Genomic DNA, 19,290 nt, shown 5'->3' with positions numbered 1-19,290 from the left:
TATCTTTTCTTATTCAGTAAGCTACTTTTTCATTTTGTTGTTGGTTTCCCTCTCTGTGCAAAAGCTTTTTATTTTGTTTTAATCTCAGTAGTTTATTTTGGCTTTTGTTTCTCTTGCCTGAGGAGATATCTGGAAAATTCTGCAACAGCCAATGTCAAAGAGGTTACTGTGTTTTCTTCAAGGAGTTTTACGGCTTCGTGTTTCACACATTTAGGTCTTTAATCCATTTTTGAGTTTATATCTGTGTATGGTGTAAGCAAGCAGTCCAGTGTCATTCTTTTTCATTCAGCGGACCAGGTTTCCCAGTGCCACTGTTGAAGATACAGTCTTTTCCCCATTATATACTCTTGCTTCCTTTGCATAGACTAATTGACCATACAATCGTGGGTTTATTTCTGGGTTTTCTATTCTGTTTCACTGATCTGTGTGTCTGCTTTTGTGCCAGTACCATACTGTTTTGATCACTACAATTTTGTAGTATATATTGAAATCTGGGGTTATGATACCTCCAGTTTTGTTGTTCTCTGGATTGCTTTGGCTTTTTTTGGTCTTTTGTGGCTCCACACGATTTTCTCAGATATTTTAAGTATCTAAAGACATCTCTCAAATATGAAGATTAACATCATTCTACTAAAATATTATTCTGATTACCTCCATAATACAAGAACTGAAAACCAGAGTTTGTAATGTTTATTTTAGTACTAAAATGAAGGGCAGAAAAGTGGACACAGAAAAATGAGAACTTTTCCTAGGTATTAAGAATAAAAAATTACTTTGAAAATCAAAAGTAGACAAAAGATTATTGAAGAAACACAACTATGCACACACATGCACACACACACGCAAACACTCACAGACACAAAGGTTAAAAAAAAAAAGACTAAAAACATATTTTTACTCTCCTACAAGAACAAGTAAGCACTGAAGTATAGTGGTATGAAGAACGAGTCAAGAATTACATGCACAAAGAGCAGAGAAGCTTTTAAATGTAAGATATGAAGGCCAAGGCTGTACACCATAGTTTCCTAAGAGCTCTTCTGATCTAATATGTAAACTTGTTTTGGAGGTTATCAGCTAAGAGGCACCTTGATGCAGATAAGACAGAGCCCATAAATATTAACACATGAGCATCTCCAGGAAGCACCAGCGTGCAGAGATACGAGTGCCAATAACTTGAAATTCAGGCCATCGTGTGTACTTGTAAGCTGGACCCTTCAGGAAATAATAAAACTGTTACATGAAAAAGCAAACTTTAAACATTAACATTTCAATAGACATAGCAGCAAATTGAGATTAAATTCTGTGGATCATCTCCCTTCCAGGTTGAACATTTTCCCAATAAACGGGCAACCATTGACATATCCTGGCATCTCATTCCAAGTTCTTGCAAAGCAAGGTAAGCACCTGCTGGACGTTCGTTCTCCGGGGAGCAGGGCTTGGAAAAATTTCTTTTGTAAATGGTTCTCTATTTGACTAGAAAAGGAACATTCTTTATTTTCACATTTTGGGAAAAGGATTCAAAAGGCATTTTTTAAAAATCAGGAATGTTATAAATCAGGAATGAGACTGTCATTACATCTTCTTAATTATGAGAAAATGGAAGCAAGGAAGTAAGAAGTCAGAGTTTTAAAATATAGACAAACAATAACTTTAAGCGATCTCCTATTTGCTAGGAAAACCCTGAGTACAATTGACACAGCTCACTGTAATTGATTCCCCCAAAAATCTATGAAACACACTTTGAGAGATTATCAGGAAAGAACTCAAGTAGACATTGTATTCTGAGGAAAACATCCTTATAGAGAGTCACTATCTTAAGGAAGAATAATGACTCGTACCCAAAAAGAACTTAAGAATTTTTATAAAGTAGAAATGAGATCTATTTAAAAATATTTGTGTGTACATATGAAGATATATATAAGATGTGTATGCAAACCCACACATATACACCTTGAATTTGTGACTATATAACATTACCACCAATAACCGAAAAAAGAAAAGTCCATCTATTTTCTCCAGTACATTATTGCTGCTAACAGCGAACTTCTTAATTTCAAAATTATACGTATATTTTGCCTTAATATTCAAAGGAGAAATGCCAAGATCGAAAATCAAGTATACCCAGAAGGCATACATCTTGTGACCTTTTAGCACTTCTGCTGAATGACAGAATTCATTAAAAATTCAAATGCAAATGAGCCAATAACCCATCTCCATTTACCTGAGAGCAAAAGGATATCTCCTTAAAATTTTTCTCCAGTGCTATTTTTTTGGTGTCAGGACTGATGAGGTAAACTTCAGATTGGCCAATCTTAAAAGACAAAAAAAGAAACTAGTTTTTCATGAAAGTCTAATTCAGTTCTCATTCTGTGACCTATGAAAATAAAGAAGAAAAGGGGGCAAGCTCCTATAGGATTCTGACTATTTAACTGTGGAGAATCACCTCCAGAGGTTTCGGCTGACCCTACAGATTTCACGTAGCACAGGATACCTGCTAGTACATTCACCCACATAAGACAGCAGTCTTCTTTGAGATCAAAGAACCAAATATCCAAAAGTTAACAACAAAACCACAGATGCCACATCTCCGCTTTATAAGGAAGTGAGCTTTCTAAAAAAGTAAAGCTTCCAGAAAACAAAAGCTCTCCTTTTGAAACTTCCAAAACACTATTAACTGTTTTACTGAAAAATCTTTTTAAATTATTGTTAAAACAACCTACCATTTGTGGAGTGCATAACTATGTGTTAGGAATTTAAATACTACTTACTTGACTTCTTAAAGTTAGCTCATTAGCATTACAGCCTTGGGTCAGCGTAATAAACTACATTCAGCCCATCCCTCCCTCAGGGCCTTTCCCCCGCTGCTCCCAGGATACTCCAGCTAGAAGAATATCTAGTTGGTCACAATGAACCTCTGCTCCTTCCTCCACGAAACCTTCCTGGAAACCCCAGACCACAACTGTAATGAAACAATTACTTGAACACTCAGTTGTCAACGCCCCTTGCTGGAATCATGGCTGTCCTGTTCACTGCTGTTATTACTAGAATGTCGCAAGGGACCCCGGACACAGCAGTCACACACTAAGTACTTAACATACACACACTGAGCAGCTTTCACAATGACACCAAGAGTTGTTCTTTTTAAATATACATCACAGACTAAAGCATAAGCCTGAGGGCCGACACAGCACCCTTTGCAGGACACCATGAAAAGAGGAAGAAAAAAGCACTATTTACGCACGGACACATCACCTTCATCTTAACCCTGCTTAAAGCAACGCAGCTTTCCCCGAAGCAGCAGCTTCCTTACCCTTACCCGTCGGCCCTCTCACTGCTCTGAGTTAGGCACAAGAACATCACACCTACAATAAGGTAATTTTGTTCTCTCTAGAATACCGGTCACGACATTCTAGAAGGGGGCTGAAGAAAAATCAGTTCCCTAGATCCTCAGAGGCCAGCTCACTGCTGGGAAGGCCCCCAGCCCCATCAGCTCAGACCCAGGGGACTCCCAAGGAGGGCAAGCCCAGCCAGGGGAGCCCAGAGCAGCCCAGAACCCAGGAACCCCAAGTGCCAAGGACAGCTTCTGCGTCCATTCCTTTTCTGGCACTTGGCTCTCAGTGTAGCAAACCTTTCCGAGGAAAAAAGAGAGTAAACAGTTGGCTAAACTATTCTTTCAGTTCGGGTATAAATTTCAAATACCATCTTATCCCCAAATCCAATTATCCCTATTAGCCGAGGAGAAATGTTTTAAAAATTAACAGAAACAGTAAAGAGGGAGTATTTTCCAACTAAAAGATTTTGTTGTGATACATTACTTGAAATTGATACACATTTTCGAGTGCCCTGTTGCTTCCATTGAAAAGGTCTCTTTCGACTGAGCAGGGAGGGGTGGGGTGGATAGAGACAAAAACGAGGACAGAAGATGGGTTCTCTTTAGCTTTCCCACCATGAGGGTAAAGGCCTAGGGCTAAAGTAAGGATTTCCTCCGAGAAAAGGATTATTCACTATAAAACACACAGATTCACACACAATAAATCCGAAAGCAATCCGCTAGGAATCCGGGCTCAGGAGAGCAGATCCAAGGCGGACCTGCCCCCGGGGAGGAGCCCGGGCGCCGGGCTGCTTTACCGTGAAGAGCATAGTTCGATTTTCCTCCATGTCTGTCGGCTGCACAATATTGTGTCCGCTAATGAGGTGGTTCTCGATGTCGTTCTCCTCGAAGGAGCTGAAGAAACTCCTGCTGCGAAGGCTGCCATCCTGAAACTCCTTGCGGAAGGCCAGCGAGCGCAGCCCGGGCTGGGAGAAGGACTTGCGCATCGGCCCGCGGCCCTGCTCGCTGTCGCCCGTGGGCGGCGGCCCCGGCGGGATCCTCTCCGGGAAGGAAGGGCCTCCCGCGGGATGCGGACTCTCCGAGCGCGGGGAGCCCACGTCGAACTCGGCTCTGCGGCGGCCGCTGACGTGCTTGAACTTCTCGATGCACTCGTCGATCAGGGCCGGCGGCGCCTTCTTGTGGGCCACCGTCACGCGGCCGCAGAAGAGCACCTCGAACTTCTTGGCAAACGTGTCGTCGAACTCGGACGGGCAGCGCAGCTCCTCCTGGCGGGCGATCTTCCCGGCCTGGCGGATGGAGCTGATGATCTCGGGCACCTGCCGGGAAAGGGAGCGCGTTACCCAGAGGCCGCAGGGCATGGCACCCCCACACGGGCCCCCGCGGCACGGAGGGGCGAGCAGCCTCCGCCCCGCTCCCCCCTTCGCCCCCCTGCGTGCTCCCGGCCTAAGCAGGAAGCCGGGACCGCAGACGCCTTCTTTCGCCGCAGGAGAGGAGCAACAATATTCATCACGCACCTCTGACGTGCCAGGGACGATGCCACAGGAGTCACATGCCCACAGCACTTCACGGGGCGCAGGGCGAGCCCACGGACACGCCGCCCCATGGCCAGTCTCAGAGGCAAGCCCGGGTTAGTCCCACTGCAAAGTCACAGTCCTGCCCACAGCCGCTGTCCCCTCCCTAAGAGGACTGTCTCCAGTGTGGCTCACGGAAACATTAGGCAAGTTTTCTAGATTTCATGGCAGGGTGTCTTGGAGAGTCTTCGACAATAAATGGGCAGTATGAGGATGACAAGTGAAGACTGAAATCTATAAAACACTTCTCCAAATCATATCACTGTTTTTTCTTCAAGGACAACTGGCACTTTATTACTCAGTTCTCTATTTTCTAATAGTTGACTGTACTGACTACAGAGCTAGGAGGCCTTAAGCAAGGAGGGAGCAACCAAGACGCATCATTACCATGGCAACACACTGGGGCTTCTCCCTACACAGACTCCAAAGCCTTTGGGGTCCATGCGGAGCCATGATCAAGAGGGTGAACAAAAGGTTCCCGTGTGTTATCACCGTCCCTCCTGCTATACCCTCTCATCACCAGCTTCTGACAGGAGCCTTCAAGGCAGCAGCAGACATGAAGATGAATCCATGAGCGCAGTTACCACCTGTGTGATCCCCTAGAAGAGATACAGCCACGACACTGAAACAAGATGGCCACGAATTCCATCTTCATAAGGAAGGACCTGATTTTCGTTATGACCTAATACCCAAAGCAATTTTTTCCCTTTTTTTCTATGTAAGAAAATTCAATGTAAGGCCCAGAAGCATGAAGTCTTCTAACAACATTAGAGAGGAAAGAACAACAACAAAACACCAGTTAACAATTCAGGTCAAAGATCCACATATAGGAGCGCCTGGGTGCCCCAGTGGGTTAAAGCCTCTGCCTTTGGCTCAGGTCATGATCCTAGGGTGGGATCGAGCCCCACATCCAGCTTTCTGCTCAGCAGGGAGCCTGCTTCCCCCCCTCTCTCTGCCTGCCTCTCTGCCTACCTGTGATCTATCTCTCTGTCAAATAAATAAATAAAGTCTTTAAAAAAAAATCAACATATACAGTAAAGGGACATGGTTGTAGATTTAAAATGTATGCTTCTATTCTTTAAGACCCAATGACTCAAAAGATTTCTCTTTGTGATTTTATATCAAGCATGTCTTAAAGACAGTATCTTGGCATAAAGACTATGATATATCCTTCCAAGGTATTTTATCAAACAGAGATAAAATATATTTAGGTATAGTATTTTAAAAACGGATTACTGAAGCTTACGAACTAAATAATACTAAATAGGCCCAAATTTCAACATCTGTCCAGCATTATTTGCACTATTTGCTTGTGCTATAGCATACTCTCCTACTGCCAAACTACACATCCCATGGCAGCCTGAAAATGGTTAATATATAAGAAGACAGGATAGAGAGAAGAGGAAGGGAGGAAGCCTAGGTTCCATTCACACCTTTGCCAACAAGGTACTTACTATAAGACATTGGTAAGAACTGCCTCAGTTTCTTAAAATAATATATATATATATATTTTTTAAATTTGACAGAGAGAAATCACAACTAGGCAGAGAGGCAGGCAGAGAGAGAGGAGGAAGCAGGCTCCCTGCGGAGCAGAGAGCCCGACGCGGGGCTCGATCCCAGGACCCTGAGATCATGACCTGAGCCGAAGGCAGAGGCTTTAACCCACTGAGCCACCCAGGCGCCTCAAAAAAATAAAAAAATATTTTTAAAAAATCACATTTTTCAGGTAGAAGTTATTTTTGTGAAGTAATGTGAAGAATTTTCAAAGAAAAATAACCAATTCATGCAAGTAAAGAGCCTCACCACTTTACTGAGCAAGTCTATGTAATTATAATATCAGGAGTCACATGAATCTTCCCCATTATTAAACTTACTCTCCGAACAGAAAAGTCTTACACAGGCTCCTGAGGCTTGTTAAAAGAAGTATCGTTTCTATATGCTGGGTCTTCCACTGCATCTGAGGTAATGGTGTCTTTTGTTACATAACCGAAGCACAGAGAAAATGTGTGAAATTATGGTGACTCAATAGTAAATGGCACAGAGAGAAGTAAGACACACAGTAGAGAATCTGATTATTTCCCCACTTCCCAAGGTCACAAGAGGCTAAAGGGCACACCACAACCTTGGTCAGGGCTGAGGCTGTGGAAGTTTTTCCAACCGCCTGTCTTTCCTACACACTAATCACAACCTTTGGGAGACGGGCTTTCATCAAAGCCCTGTCAGTGGTCCCTGTCCCTCTCCTTGCTCTGGGGAACTGTAACATGGGCATAAAGGAGACAACGGGGTTTAAAAAGAAATCACTGGGATCCTGACAAGAACCTAACCATCTCAGAATATTTGACAGCAAATCACCAAACATAATTTCAGCAATAAACTGTCAACAATGAAAAATCTAATGTTTTAAAATTACTGTAAGCAAAACAGGAGACTTTTTCAATAAAAAATGGACTCCACCTGTGTGTGAGTTTGTAAACCTGTACTGAGAGCTACATTCTCTTTCCCAGAAGAGACCTGGAGCACGGTTTCTCGAGAAATGAAGGCATGATACCCACTTGTGATAGAACGTGACTTCTCCGTTCTTTTTGCTCTGTCCTGGACTCACCTACAGGGTTACCGGTCACACGAGGGGACGGAGTCATTTACTTCCTTTTATTGCCAAACATTTATCTAAGTAGCACTAGATGCCAGGAGGCAGGGATCCAGGAACAGGAGATGCAAACAAGGCAGCCCTACGCAGACGGGGAGTGGGGCCCCAAGGGAGGCTTAGAACATTTACAGAACTGAGATGGGGCCTGGGGGAGCCTGGATGAAGACGAAAGTCAAGGAAAGGCTAAATAAAAGCTTCCAGAAGAGAGAATGCACAAGATTTGGTGGCTGTCTGCATGGGGGCGCCGAGGGCATGGAGGCCAGCCCATGACTCGCAGAGTTGCCTGAAGCTGCGTGAGCAGGGAACACAGAAGCAGGTGTGTAGAAATGACATGAGGAGTTTGGCTTTTGCACCTGCTGAGTAAGACCAGGAGGACTTGAAAGTAAGGCATCCAGCAGGCAGTTGGGCCTGGAGTCCAAGATGGGAGATGCAGACCACAACATCAGCAGCTCCAGTATAAGAGGTGGTGGCCACCTGGGAACAGAAAAGGCAAAGGAAAGGAAGCAGGCCAGGATGGGAGTGGGGGCCACACCAATGTTTCAAACGTAAAGAAGCTGGGGAATCTGGAAGGTGGAGGACGGGACGAGGAGGAGGAGGAGGAAGGGAAGCGGTCAAGGATGAGGTCAGAATGCCAGCCAAGGGAGATGGGCCACTGAGAACCAGCAGCTGCTGGAGTTGGCAGCTCATAGAGATATGTAAAAATAAAGGAAGGGGTGATGCCAACACTAACCCCTAAAATAAGCAAACTTAACCGAAAAGCGTCTCAAGGTAAAACTGCAGTTTCTGAGAACATAAACTTCCAAGTTAGAATATTTACTGCAAATACACCGACCCTATTAGGGCAAATACACTGAGGCCGAGGAGTTTATTTCCACTGATACGATCTGGGTACTTTCAACAAAAATCTTTTTTTAATGTAGTCACAGCAATAATATCTACGTCATTTCTGATCACAGATAAGCAGACAGAGTAAATCAAAGCTAACTACAGCAAAAACAAGAAACTGAAAAGCATTATACTGGCATAAATTCAGTAAGGGTTTGAGATTTTATTTCCTTTTACATTGGGAGTCACAATAACAAAAAAAGGTTAATTAAAATGAATCACCAATTTTATAAAGGCCCTGTTTTGACATAAAATGTATTAAACTGCTCTTCTCTCAACCTATCTGAGTTTATACTAAAGCTCCTTTTTAAAGCAAATCTGCACTGTTTCACAGAAAGTTGCACAAAACAACTTTCTTTCAAATTCACACACTGAAAAAGCATGGTACAAACTTAAATAAATATTGTTTTTATAAGTTACCAGAAAAATGATACTTAGTGTAAGAGAACTAGAAACATTCATTTCTGTAAATAAAGTCCTTATTTAAACATTTGGGTCAACTTTTTTTTTTTGTAAGGATTTAGGGATTCTAAAGGATTAGAAACACACCACAAGTGTAATTTTACTCACAAGAACTGACAGAGGAAAAAGCTTCTAAAACGGTATTTAGAATAAAAAGTAATTTTTACTTTACATTTATACTTTTGTTTTGCTGCTAACTGGTAACAAAGAAATATTAAATGAATCTGAAGAAGCCCAGATTTGTATTTAAAATTCTAGCATTTTTTTTCCTGTTATTTAACAGTAAAACATTCCCAAACTGCAAAAAAATGGCAGGCCACACTGTACTTTTGTCCCTTGGATGAAATGTTCTCTCACGGCAAAAAGTTAAAACAAGCACTTCTAAGAGAAAATTATTCTGCATAATTATTTTCTAGAAGGAACAGACTTGTGTTTCATTTTTGTTGGTGAGAAGTGGTTTTTGCATCCGTTGGTCAGAAACAAGGTAAATGAGCCTACGGCCATACCACCCTGAACGCGCCCGATCTCGTCAGAAACAAGGTAAATGTAAGGGGAAAAAATGAAATTAAATCAAGTATTGCCTCTATATTACATGTCTTAAATTTTATACAAAACTCTTAAGGCAACATCTTCTTACAAGTGCTCATGACTGAAATTATTTAACGAGACTAAAACACTATCCAGATACGATACACGTGAGCACCCATGTTGTCCAAGAGCACTGCTGAGTGAGACCGGATTCAACGCAGAGATGAGAACACACCTCACCCGATGAGGAAGACAGGATTCTTCCCACCTGAGAGGCTCATAGTCTAGAAAATGAGACACTCTACATATCTAAATACGTGATTTCCAGGATAACGTTGCCGATGCTAGAACACAGACAGGAGCAAAGCGACCGACTGTGTGCTAGAGAAGGCTGGTCCTGACCACAGGCCTCTCTTCTCTGCCAGCTGGTCCTCAGGGTGAGCTAATGCCTCCACTCCTGCTTTACGCTTTCCATCAGCCCAACGGTCAGACTCACGGCCTAGGTCTTCCCAAAAAGAGAGGAGCCGTGCTCAATAGCTGACTGAGGCAGCATTTGGCACCTAAGAAATGCTAATGACCACTGGCCCTAACCCAGGCCGTCACCTCATTCACTCCATCCTTTGGGTCTTGCTCAAGTAGTGTTCAGCTTCCCTAGTTCTGAAATGGCAAATGGGACAGACTCTTAGCTTTCAAACCACCTGGAGTCTCTGCAAACACAAAACCCAGCATCCTACTCCAAAATAACCATTTGAAAGGTTCACTACAACCTTTTGTCGCAACCAACACGTTTCTATGAGGGTCTGAAACAATGAGACAAAAATCCAACCTGAGTGACTGAACAGCTGCGGGCGCTAACAAAAGCGGGTGGGAGAAAGCACACAAGGAAGAGTGAGAGAAGGCAGCTGCTGGAAGACTGGGAAATTTTTTGTAACTTTCCTAAAACAATGGTAAAAAGTCAAAACATTTTGTTCGGTTAGCACAGATACTAACAGAGATCATGGAATAAATCACTGAATGCTCGACCTGAAAACCTAGGTCCTCCACGTCCAGTCCTCTCCAGGGAATGTACTGACTCTCACCTCAAGTGGGGCTGCAGGCAAACTGCCCCCCGCAACCCCCAGCCTGGAAGCGGCAGCCTGTTTGGGGGTGGGGCCCTGGCTTCCGCAGTGTTCAGAAGCACTAGGCAGTCCTGACAGGCAGCATCTCTGATGTTCCTATCACCTGTCCTTTCTCGTGTCCCAAGGTAAGGAAAGCTCTATCCTTGCCCTGTCCTCCACACCACTGTACCCAAATCCTATTTGATTATTAAGGCCCTAGATAAGCTGTGTGCTTTAGCAGCCCTGAAACACCCCAAATGCCCAGATCCACACCATGCTGGTGTCAGAGATGAAGAAACTAACCAAGACAAAAAAAGACAAAATCACCACACAGGTATCTGACAAGCTGTTCATACCATATAAGGTAAATTTGGTTTCCAAATAAATTCACCACATCTCTGAAGTCTCAGCGCATTAAATGCACAGGTGCAAATGCCCTACAAGAAATGCTACTGTATAAATTCTGATCAAAGTCTACTTCAAAATAATCTCTCAAAGATTAAGAAACGCTCACAAATACAATGAACTAGCAGTTGATCCCGGCAATCCCCCATTTGAGTTATGTATGGTACATAATGTTTGCGAAGGGACACTGGGTGCCTTTCCTACAAGGCAGAGGGAACTATAAACATGTAAATGTACTAGGAAGAAACATTAAACAAAGCACTGGTTCCTTCTCCAGGACACACACCACAATCGGTTTTTATAAATGATGCCCTTATAAAATTTTGCCACTGAGAGATCGTTAATAAAGTATTTGGTCACATAGGGTATATTGGTTACTAAAACAGCAAAATCAGCTAGAACACTGGGCACCAATACAGTTGTGCTTCTACCTAAAATCACCCAGGGCCACATACATTAAACTGATTAAAACTGGTTTTCAAGCTAACAAGTGCCCATGTGTTGTCTTTTCATGTCCAAATCAATACCCTCCGATGAAACACTTACAGGAGGTCTGGACTGTCTATCGGGCAACAGACACAAGTCTTTCCACCCATTCTCATTTGTGCCTCAAAATCAAAGTCCTTGAGAATCCCAGAGCAGTTGAGCAGTTAAACCCCTCGGACGGGAGCCAGTGCCCGATCAAAAACATGGAGAAGGAGAATAAGCAAGCTATGCTATGTGCAACGACATGGGTAAGTAAGCATCAGGCCGAGCAGAAACAACACGTAGAACAGAATCACGCAGTAGAATCCCACTTTTGGCAAATTTCAAAAACTGGCAAGACCAAACTATGATGGGGGCACCTGGGTGGCTCAGTGTGTTGAGCCTCTGCTTTCGGCTCCGGTCATGATCTCAGGGTGCTGGGATCGAGCCCCTCGTCGGGCTCTCTGCTCAGCATGGAACCTACTTCCCCCTCTCTCTCTGCCTGCCTCTCTGCCCACTTGTGACCTCTCTCTGTCAAATAAATAAATAAAATCTTTAAAAAAAAAAAAAAACTAAACTATGACGACAGAAGACAGGAGGGCTATTATCTCTGGAGGAGGAGTGCCTGGGAACGGGCCTGTGGGGCTTCTGGACTGTCCTGTTTCTTCATCTGGGCACTGGCTATACAAGATTATTCAAACTTTGAAGTCACTGGATACATGATTTACGTATAATTCTGTTCGTAGAACATCAATGAAAATTTTATGAAAAAATAGTATTTTCACAAGCATGATAGAATCTGATTGAGAAAAGGGTAAAACACTAGCCCAAAGTTACTAGCTAATTAGCTGAAGAGTCAGGACAGCAGCAGACCTGATGCCAAGACGCATCCTCTTTCCATCACACCAAGACTTCATTCTCAATTCAGAAGGACTTCCCAGGTCCTGTGAGGGTCCACGTGTTTTTTTGGCTTTGGTTCAGGAGTTTCTTGTTGTGGTCTTACCTGGAATCCAGTGCCCTCTCCCCCTAATAATAAGTAGTACCTCACCCCACTCTCATTCTGATGGTTCAATGGCACAGATAGGCCTCGCCCCAGCTGGCAACCCTGGACCGAACCAACCAGCATATTCTATTACCCCACCCCAACACAGAATTAGTACAGGATTGGTCACATAATCCAATCCAGACCAGGACCTATGCGTTTTAAGGAATTGGTAGAAAAAAGAAAATTGCTGTGGTTTTAGATCAGAGGTTCTCCAACCTGGGGCAACTCTGCCCACCACCATCTCCCCAGGGGACACCTGGCAATGTCTAGAAGTATTCTGGTTTGTCACAACTGGAGGGTAAGAGTTGCAACTGGCACCTCATTGGTAGAGGCCAGAGATGCTGCTGCACATCCTACAATGCATGGGAGAGCTCCCCACAATTAACCATTATCTTGCCCAAAATGTAGTATTGCCCAGGTTGAGAAATCCTGCTTTTGAACTGAGAATTCTGAGGACAAAAGCCTGGAATTTCCGATGCTATCACCAATAAAGCCATGCTACATAGTTCCAGAGGAGGTGAAACCAAGACAGGAGGTAAAAAATGGAAGAGAGGGGGTGAGAATGATGGTTCTGAGGTTTGAGGACCTGGATCCAGCCATGCCTGAAGCCAATAAACTGGGATTCTTGTGCCAGTAAATTTTTTATTGTGCCATTTTATACTGGGTATGTGTCACTTGCAACTAAGAATCCTGTTCATACTCTCACTATATAGAACACTTTATGCCAAATTCTATGTCAAATTCTTCTTGAATACAAGGATGAACCACACATAGATCCCATTCTTTGGGTAACCTACAATCTAGACAGAGGGGATCAAGAAGTAGACAAATGACCCAACAAAGGCATGGAAGTGCCTAAGAAGGGTAAGAAGATAGAGAAACACAAAATATCAGTATGGAGTACATTTCAAATAAATTATCAAGAGCAAACAGGAATGGGGCGCCTGGGTGGCTCAGTGGGTGAAGCCTCTACCTCCAGCTCAGCTCATGATCTCGGCATCCTGGGATCAAACCCCGTTTCTGGCTCTCTGCTCAGTGGGGAGCCTGCTTCCCCCTCTCTCTCTGCCTGTCGCTCTGCCTACTTGTGATCTCTATTAAATAAATAAAATCTTTTTTTAAAAATTAAAAAAAATTTTTTTAAAAGAACAAATATGAAGATTTAAATATTTACCAAACTCTGCCCTTAGAATAAAAGCCGCTGGGCACCTGGGTGGTTCAGTGGATTAAGCCTCTGCCTTCGGCTCAGGTCATGATCTCTGGGTCCTGGGATCGAGGCCAGCATCAGGCTCTCTGCTCAGCAGAGAGCCTGATTTGCCCCCTCTCTCTCTGCCTGCCTCTCTGCCTACTTGTGATCTCTCTCTCTGTCAAATAAATAAACAAAATCTTTGAAAAAAAATTAAAACCAGCCACCAAAGACCCTCAGGGAGTCCAACTGACTCAATTTTTTCCCTATTAAAAAGGGGAATACATAAAATTTTAGATCACTTCAAACAATGTTCAGAAAGAGCTAAAGTAGATTTCAAGTTTGAGTGACTTGTTTAAGCATTATTCTCATGCCAGAGCTGTAATCACATAGAATACACAAAAGAACTAAGAAACAGGACCCCAAAAATGTGTGTAATTTACAAAGTATCCACACACTGCCTTACACACAGGTCTAAAGGAGTCACTCAAAGATGCTCCTGCTCCTCTCAAAAGGTAACTTTCTTCCCGTTGCACCAGGGTCCACGCATACAGCTGGAGTGGGGCCAGTCCTCAGTGACTGGGGCCGAGGGGGTAGCACACGGTCCTGCGCTTGCCACGGGGCTCCACCGCCCTCCTTTGCAGATCTATGAGCAGAATCCACTCCAAGGGAAAAGACAGCAAAGGAATTTCCTAGTTTCCACCACATCTTCAAGGGTAGGACTTAGGTACAAGGCTTACTGTCCCCCAAGAAACCAAACAGATCAAGGAGAGCGTCCCTTGGCCAAGGGCAGGGTTCAGAGCCACAGCAAGGAGCCATCCCCGAGGTGGCTGCACTCGCACTCAGAACCTCAGCAGCTCAGCACCGGGCTGGGAACAGCATTGCACGCACAGCACATAAACACACCCATCCCTAAACTATGAGGTCCAGTCTTCCTAACCAAATCAGAAGCTTCTCGGCAGAATGTGCAACCCCTGAGGCTCCCAGTCAGCTAGCCCCAGACAGCACCTTCCAATCGGACTTCATGTTCTTAAAACACATTGAATGGAATCAGTTTATCAGAATTGAAGCCAAATACTGGAAAATGTAGGCTTTGCTCTCCAATTCTTCCCCCCTCCACCCCCTTGTTTTAACAGGAAAATAAAGTTAACGCTTTTCTCCTCTGCGATGCCCTCCTCTTCCATTCCTGTACTCTGCAACCCCGCCCCCTCCCCAGGGCTCCTGGCTCCCAGTCAGTGCCAGCCACAGTGCCTCTGGGGCAACCGGGCGGACATCTCCGGGTTGAGCAGAGAGGTCAAGATGTTGCAGGCAGGTTCCTATGGAGAAGGGACAGAGAGGAGGGACCCCTTGCCCCCGCCTCTCACCTTGCTGGGAAAGGACCAAGCTCAAGGACCATGCAAAGCCACTTCTAGGTAAGACAGTGTCCTTAATAAACACGGCAGCAGGATGCATTCTTCAGTCATCTTTATTTCTAGGAAGTTTAATACCCATTCATGTAACAGAAAAATACAGAAACCTGTAAAGTTGTCCATATTATCCTAAGCCCAAAAAAAGCCACAGTTAACAGTTCAGTTTTCCTGACATGTGGTTCTTTGCCTATGCTAAATGCTAATTTCCTCTACCAAAAAAAAAAAAAAAAAAAAAGTGTGTGGGTGATCAGCTTTCTAAAGCTACCTTTTATCATCACAAGCACACTGCAGTGGCCTATCATCCCCTAAAGAGCCATTTCGGTCCTGATAACCACAGCATCAGTTCCAGTCACTGAAACACAGTATACACAAGAATGCAAATAATAATAATAATAATAATAAAAAAACCTACTCAGGATCCAGTTCCAACAAAACTTACACCAGCTGTCATGAGCTCTGCCCAACACACTGTCTCAGCAGCCATACAATGAGCATCCCATTCTTTGCATAAACTGCCTGGACCCCAGGGCACCTGAATGGCTCAGTCGGTTAAGCATCCGACCCAGTTTCGGTTCAGGTTGTCATCTCAGGATCCTGGGATCGAGCCCCACACTCAACGTAGAGTCTACTTGAGATTCTTTCTCTCCTCCTCCTGCCCCTCTCACGTGTGCTCTCTCTCTCTCTCTAAAATAAATGAAATCTTAAAACAAAACAAAACAAAACAAAAAACTGCCTGGACCCCTAGTTGTTGTTTTCAAGTAGTATGGTGCTTGTGTGCATGTTATGGGAGGGAATGGGGAAAAGGTGGAAACTATGAGAATGAACCAGTGTTGCCTCCTGGATGGGAGAGAAGCTTTCCACTCCAGGGAATGGGCCTCTAGGAGCAGACACGGAAACAGAATAACCTCTAGGAAGACAGAGATGAGCTCTCAGTCCTGCAGGTCACATCTTGGAGGAGAAAGTCAGCCCCAACTCCTACACCTTCGCAGCTGGGAACCTCCTACAGACAGATCCTCAGGGTGGTTCTATAGCTGGAAATGCAGACATTGGCTCTGGCTTCTGCAATTTCACGTGCAAGCCTGGGCAGGTCACCCACTTCCTAGAACCTCAGTCTCCTTTTCTATGAAAATGGGACATTACCAGCTACCTTGGAGGCCTGGAGGATAAAACGTGAAAGCTGTTAGTATAAAGCCTTGCACATATTCACTCCCAATAACTGCTAGCTGTTCCCTCCATGTTTACAAAGTAAGAAAAGATCTACTTACAAAGCAAGAAAAGATTGACTCCCTATGAAAGTGACAGTGCCTGAGGAGCCCAAGGCACGTGAAGCGGCCCTGGGGTCTCAGGCCCCAGGTGCACAGCAAGAGAAGCCCAGGACCACTGAACCACCAGACACCTGAGCAAACATGCCACGTTGGAAAGGAATCATCTAGACCTTGCTGCCCCACAGGAAGCCAGGCAGACAAACTGCCCACTGGAGCCCTTCCCAAATTCCTTACCCACAAGACCACATATATAATAAATGGTTGTATTAAAGTATTTGGGGGCGCCTGGGTGGCTCAGTTGTGAAGTGTCTGCCTTCAGCTCAGGTCATGATCCCGGGGTCCTGGGATGGAGCCCTGCATGAGGCTCTCTGCTCAGCGGGAAGCCCTGCTGTGTTCCCACTCTCGCTGTCTCTCTCTGTCAAATAAATAAATAAAATCTTAAAGAAAACAAAACAAACAAACTAAAAAAAGTATTTGCGGAAGAACAAATACTGTAAAAATAGTAAACCAGAAACAGCGGGACTAAGTCCTTGTGGATTAGAAGATTTTTCTAGACAGCTGAAGGTTGACCCCTTTAAACGCCTAAGCTATTTTTATTTTCACCATTTTTAGATGGGAATCATTTAGTGCGTTTTATGTAAAGACTAAGAGAACGAAGTCTAACCCTTCCTTCCCTGCTGCACATGTGTATTACAAGGACCAGCAGAGTGAGTGAGGGTGTGCTGAGCTGGGTGCCGCTGTGGGCTGGAACAGCAGGCAAGACTATGGGATTAGCGGGCATCTCGGGTGAGAGCCGGCATCTCAGCTTTTCATTACCTATCCCACATTCCTACCAACCCTCCCCAAGCAAATGGCAAAGGTTCCGAAACTTGTGTCCCAGACAGGCAGAGTGACAGCACAGTGAAACCTAAGGACTCTTCTCAGAATGAAGTTTTTAAATATACAGAACACAAAGGAATACAAAAGAATTATACTAAAAGGGAATTATCCAAATAATTATGATATGGTAGTCGTGCTTTATTACCAGATTTGACAAGATCTAGAGGCAAGTCAAATGAATGCCGTAGTTCAAAGTAATGATGAGCAAACACAGTATTTTTTAGAAATGTGTAGCTCCTGTAGGGGCCCCTGGGGGGCTCAATCAGTTAAGTATCCGATTCTTGGTTTTGGCGCAGGTCATGATCTCAGAGTCGTAAGATGGAGCCCCACATCAGGCTCCACACTCCGTGAGGAGTCTGCTTGAGGATTCTCTCCCTCCGCCCCTCCACTCACTTGCACGTGCACACCACGTGCACTCTCTTTCTCAAATAAACAAAGAAATGTTTTTAAAGATTTTATTTATTTGAGAGAGAGAGAGAAAGTGGGAGAGACAGAGCATCAAATCCAATGCTACTGGATTTGATGACTGCATTCACAAATGAAGGAAATGTTAAATTTTATTTAGAAGTTAATAAAAATAAAGATGTAATTTTCTTCCCTAGTTCATGGACCACCCCATCCCCCACTCCAGATCCCCTGTTAAGGACCCATGGACTGAAGGAAGCCTGCGGGGGCAAGGGAAACCAGGTACATACAACTAACTCAAAGACCACCAGGCATCTCTCTCAGAGCCACACAGTATATATATTGTGCAATGAATAATGCAACAAAGCCATCACACCATGCCAATGCAAACATAAACCCAACTGAAAATGGGAAAGCTGCACCAGAAATTATAGCCATCAAAATCTACAAAGAGAAATTAAAATGGAATGATGCCATCGGTATGGAGAGTAAATTCCAACGGACTAAAACTCAAGTGTCCATTAGTTAGAGTTATGGAATTAATTTCTACATATGCAAATTCTTCATCAATATAAAAACATTACAACTCTTTTCAAGTGTTACCAAGGCTCAGTTTAAGTCTGATGTGATTTACTGCCCAGCTAGTCCTTGAATATGACAATTTAGTCTAATAAATAGATGGAAAATTATTTTCTACTATAAACTTTATATTATCCCTGCCAATGGGAGAAGAGGAAAAATGTGACAAATGAATCCTCATTTCAGGAAACTTATTTGGGTTGCAGCTCACATTTGACAACCACAGGCAGGCAGAGGAGACTTTATTCTAGAATGTCCTTCCATCAACTCTCCACTACCATCTGCCCATTCTTCCAGATCCAGTTCAAACGTCTCCTCTGTTCCATTCCCCCAGGATCCCATGGAACCTGGCCCCCCTGCTGTCACACAGGTCAACACACTGAGTCTGTCTCCCACACCATACTTTGGGTAAAGGTGGAATAGTGCCTAATAAATTGTATGGACCATGCAGACCTTGTCAGGGCACTGACTTAACACACAACTTAAATGTGAGAGGAAAATAAATGGCAATTTTCTATTTCTCCACCTTAACGTTCAACGTGGATATTGTAATACTAATTAACCTCAATTTAAACATATTTAGTTGAAGGTACACCGAAGTGCTCTAGGTAAACTCTAAACTGAAATGAAAGAAACAATAAAAGGGCTTTATTTTCTAACCTTACCTAAAATCAGGTAAAGAAATCAGGTAGAGACCCCATTATTTCATATAATCATATGTACACTGTCAGGAGGAAAAGTCAAACTTTGGACACCTTCACTTGCCTCAAGTTCACACAGCATCTCAGGGCCTACCACCACTCACAGGCACTAACTGCACCAAGCACTGTGCTTCACACACATCTCACTGACTCTTCCCCTCAAGCCTCTGAGAAAAACATTTCCATTTAGAGAAATGCAGACTCTTCTGGATTGGGATCTGCACAGGGCACCAGGACTGTACCTGAATGTGGCACCACCAGGATTGGGGACTGAGATGGACACTAGTTAGGAAACAAGGCGAGGGAAGCCCTGGGATAACAGCGGCCTTGCTCACCAGGTGAACAGAGCAGAGGTACCCACTGTGGGGAGCAGGCAGCAGGGAGAAGAGGCCTGGCCCCCAGCCTGCTCAGGCCGCCTACAAGCCCCCACATG

General features: G+C 44.0%; 1 protein-coding gene across 2 annotated transcripts in view; it reads right to left on the bottom strand.

Annotated features, from left to right (window-relative positions):
- Window positions 1-19,290, bottom strand: part of TBC1D1 (TBC1 domain family member 1) — a 226,762-nt gene that overhangs the window by 111,396 nt on the left and 96,076 nt on the right. For both annotated transcript variants that reach the window (XM_080796164.1, XM_080796165.1), the window contains 2 exons: window positions 4,129-4,647; window positions 2,222-2,311 (listed from right to left, as the gene is read on the bottom strand). In XM_080796164.1, the coding sequence (XP_080652290.1) occupies window positions 2,222-2,311; window positions 4,129-4,647 (609 nt within the window). The remainder of the gene's footprint in view (window positions 1-2,221; window positions 2,312-4,128; window positions 4,648-19,290) is intronic.

Source organism: Martes martes, assembly GCF_963455335.1.
Source record: "Martes martes genome assembly, chromosome: 2".
Classification (NCBI taxonomy): domain Eukaryota; kingdom Metazoa; phylum Chordata; class Mammalia; order Carnivora; family Mustelidae; genus Martes; species Martes martes.
This window is presented reverse-complemented; position numbering and strand designations above follow the sequence as displayed.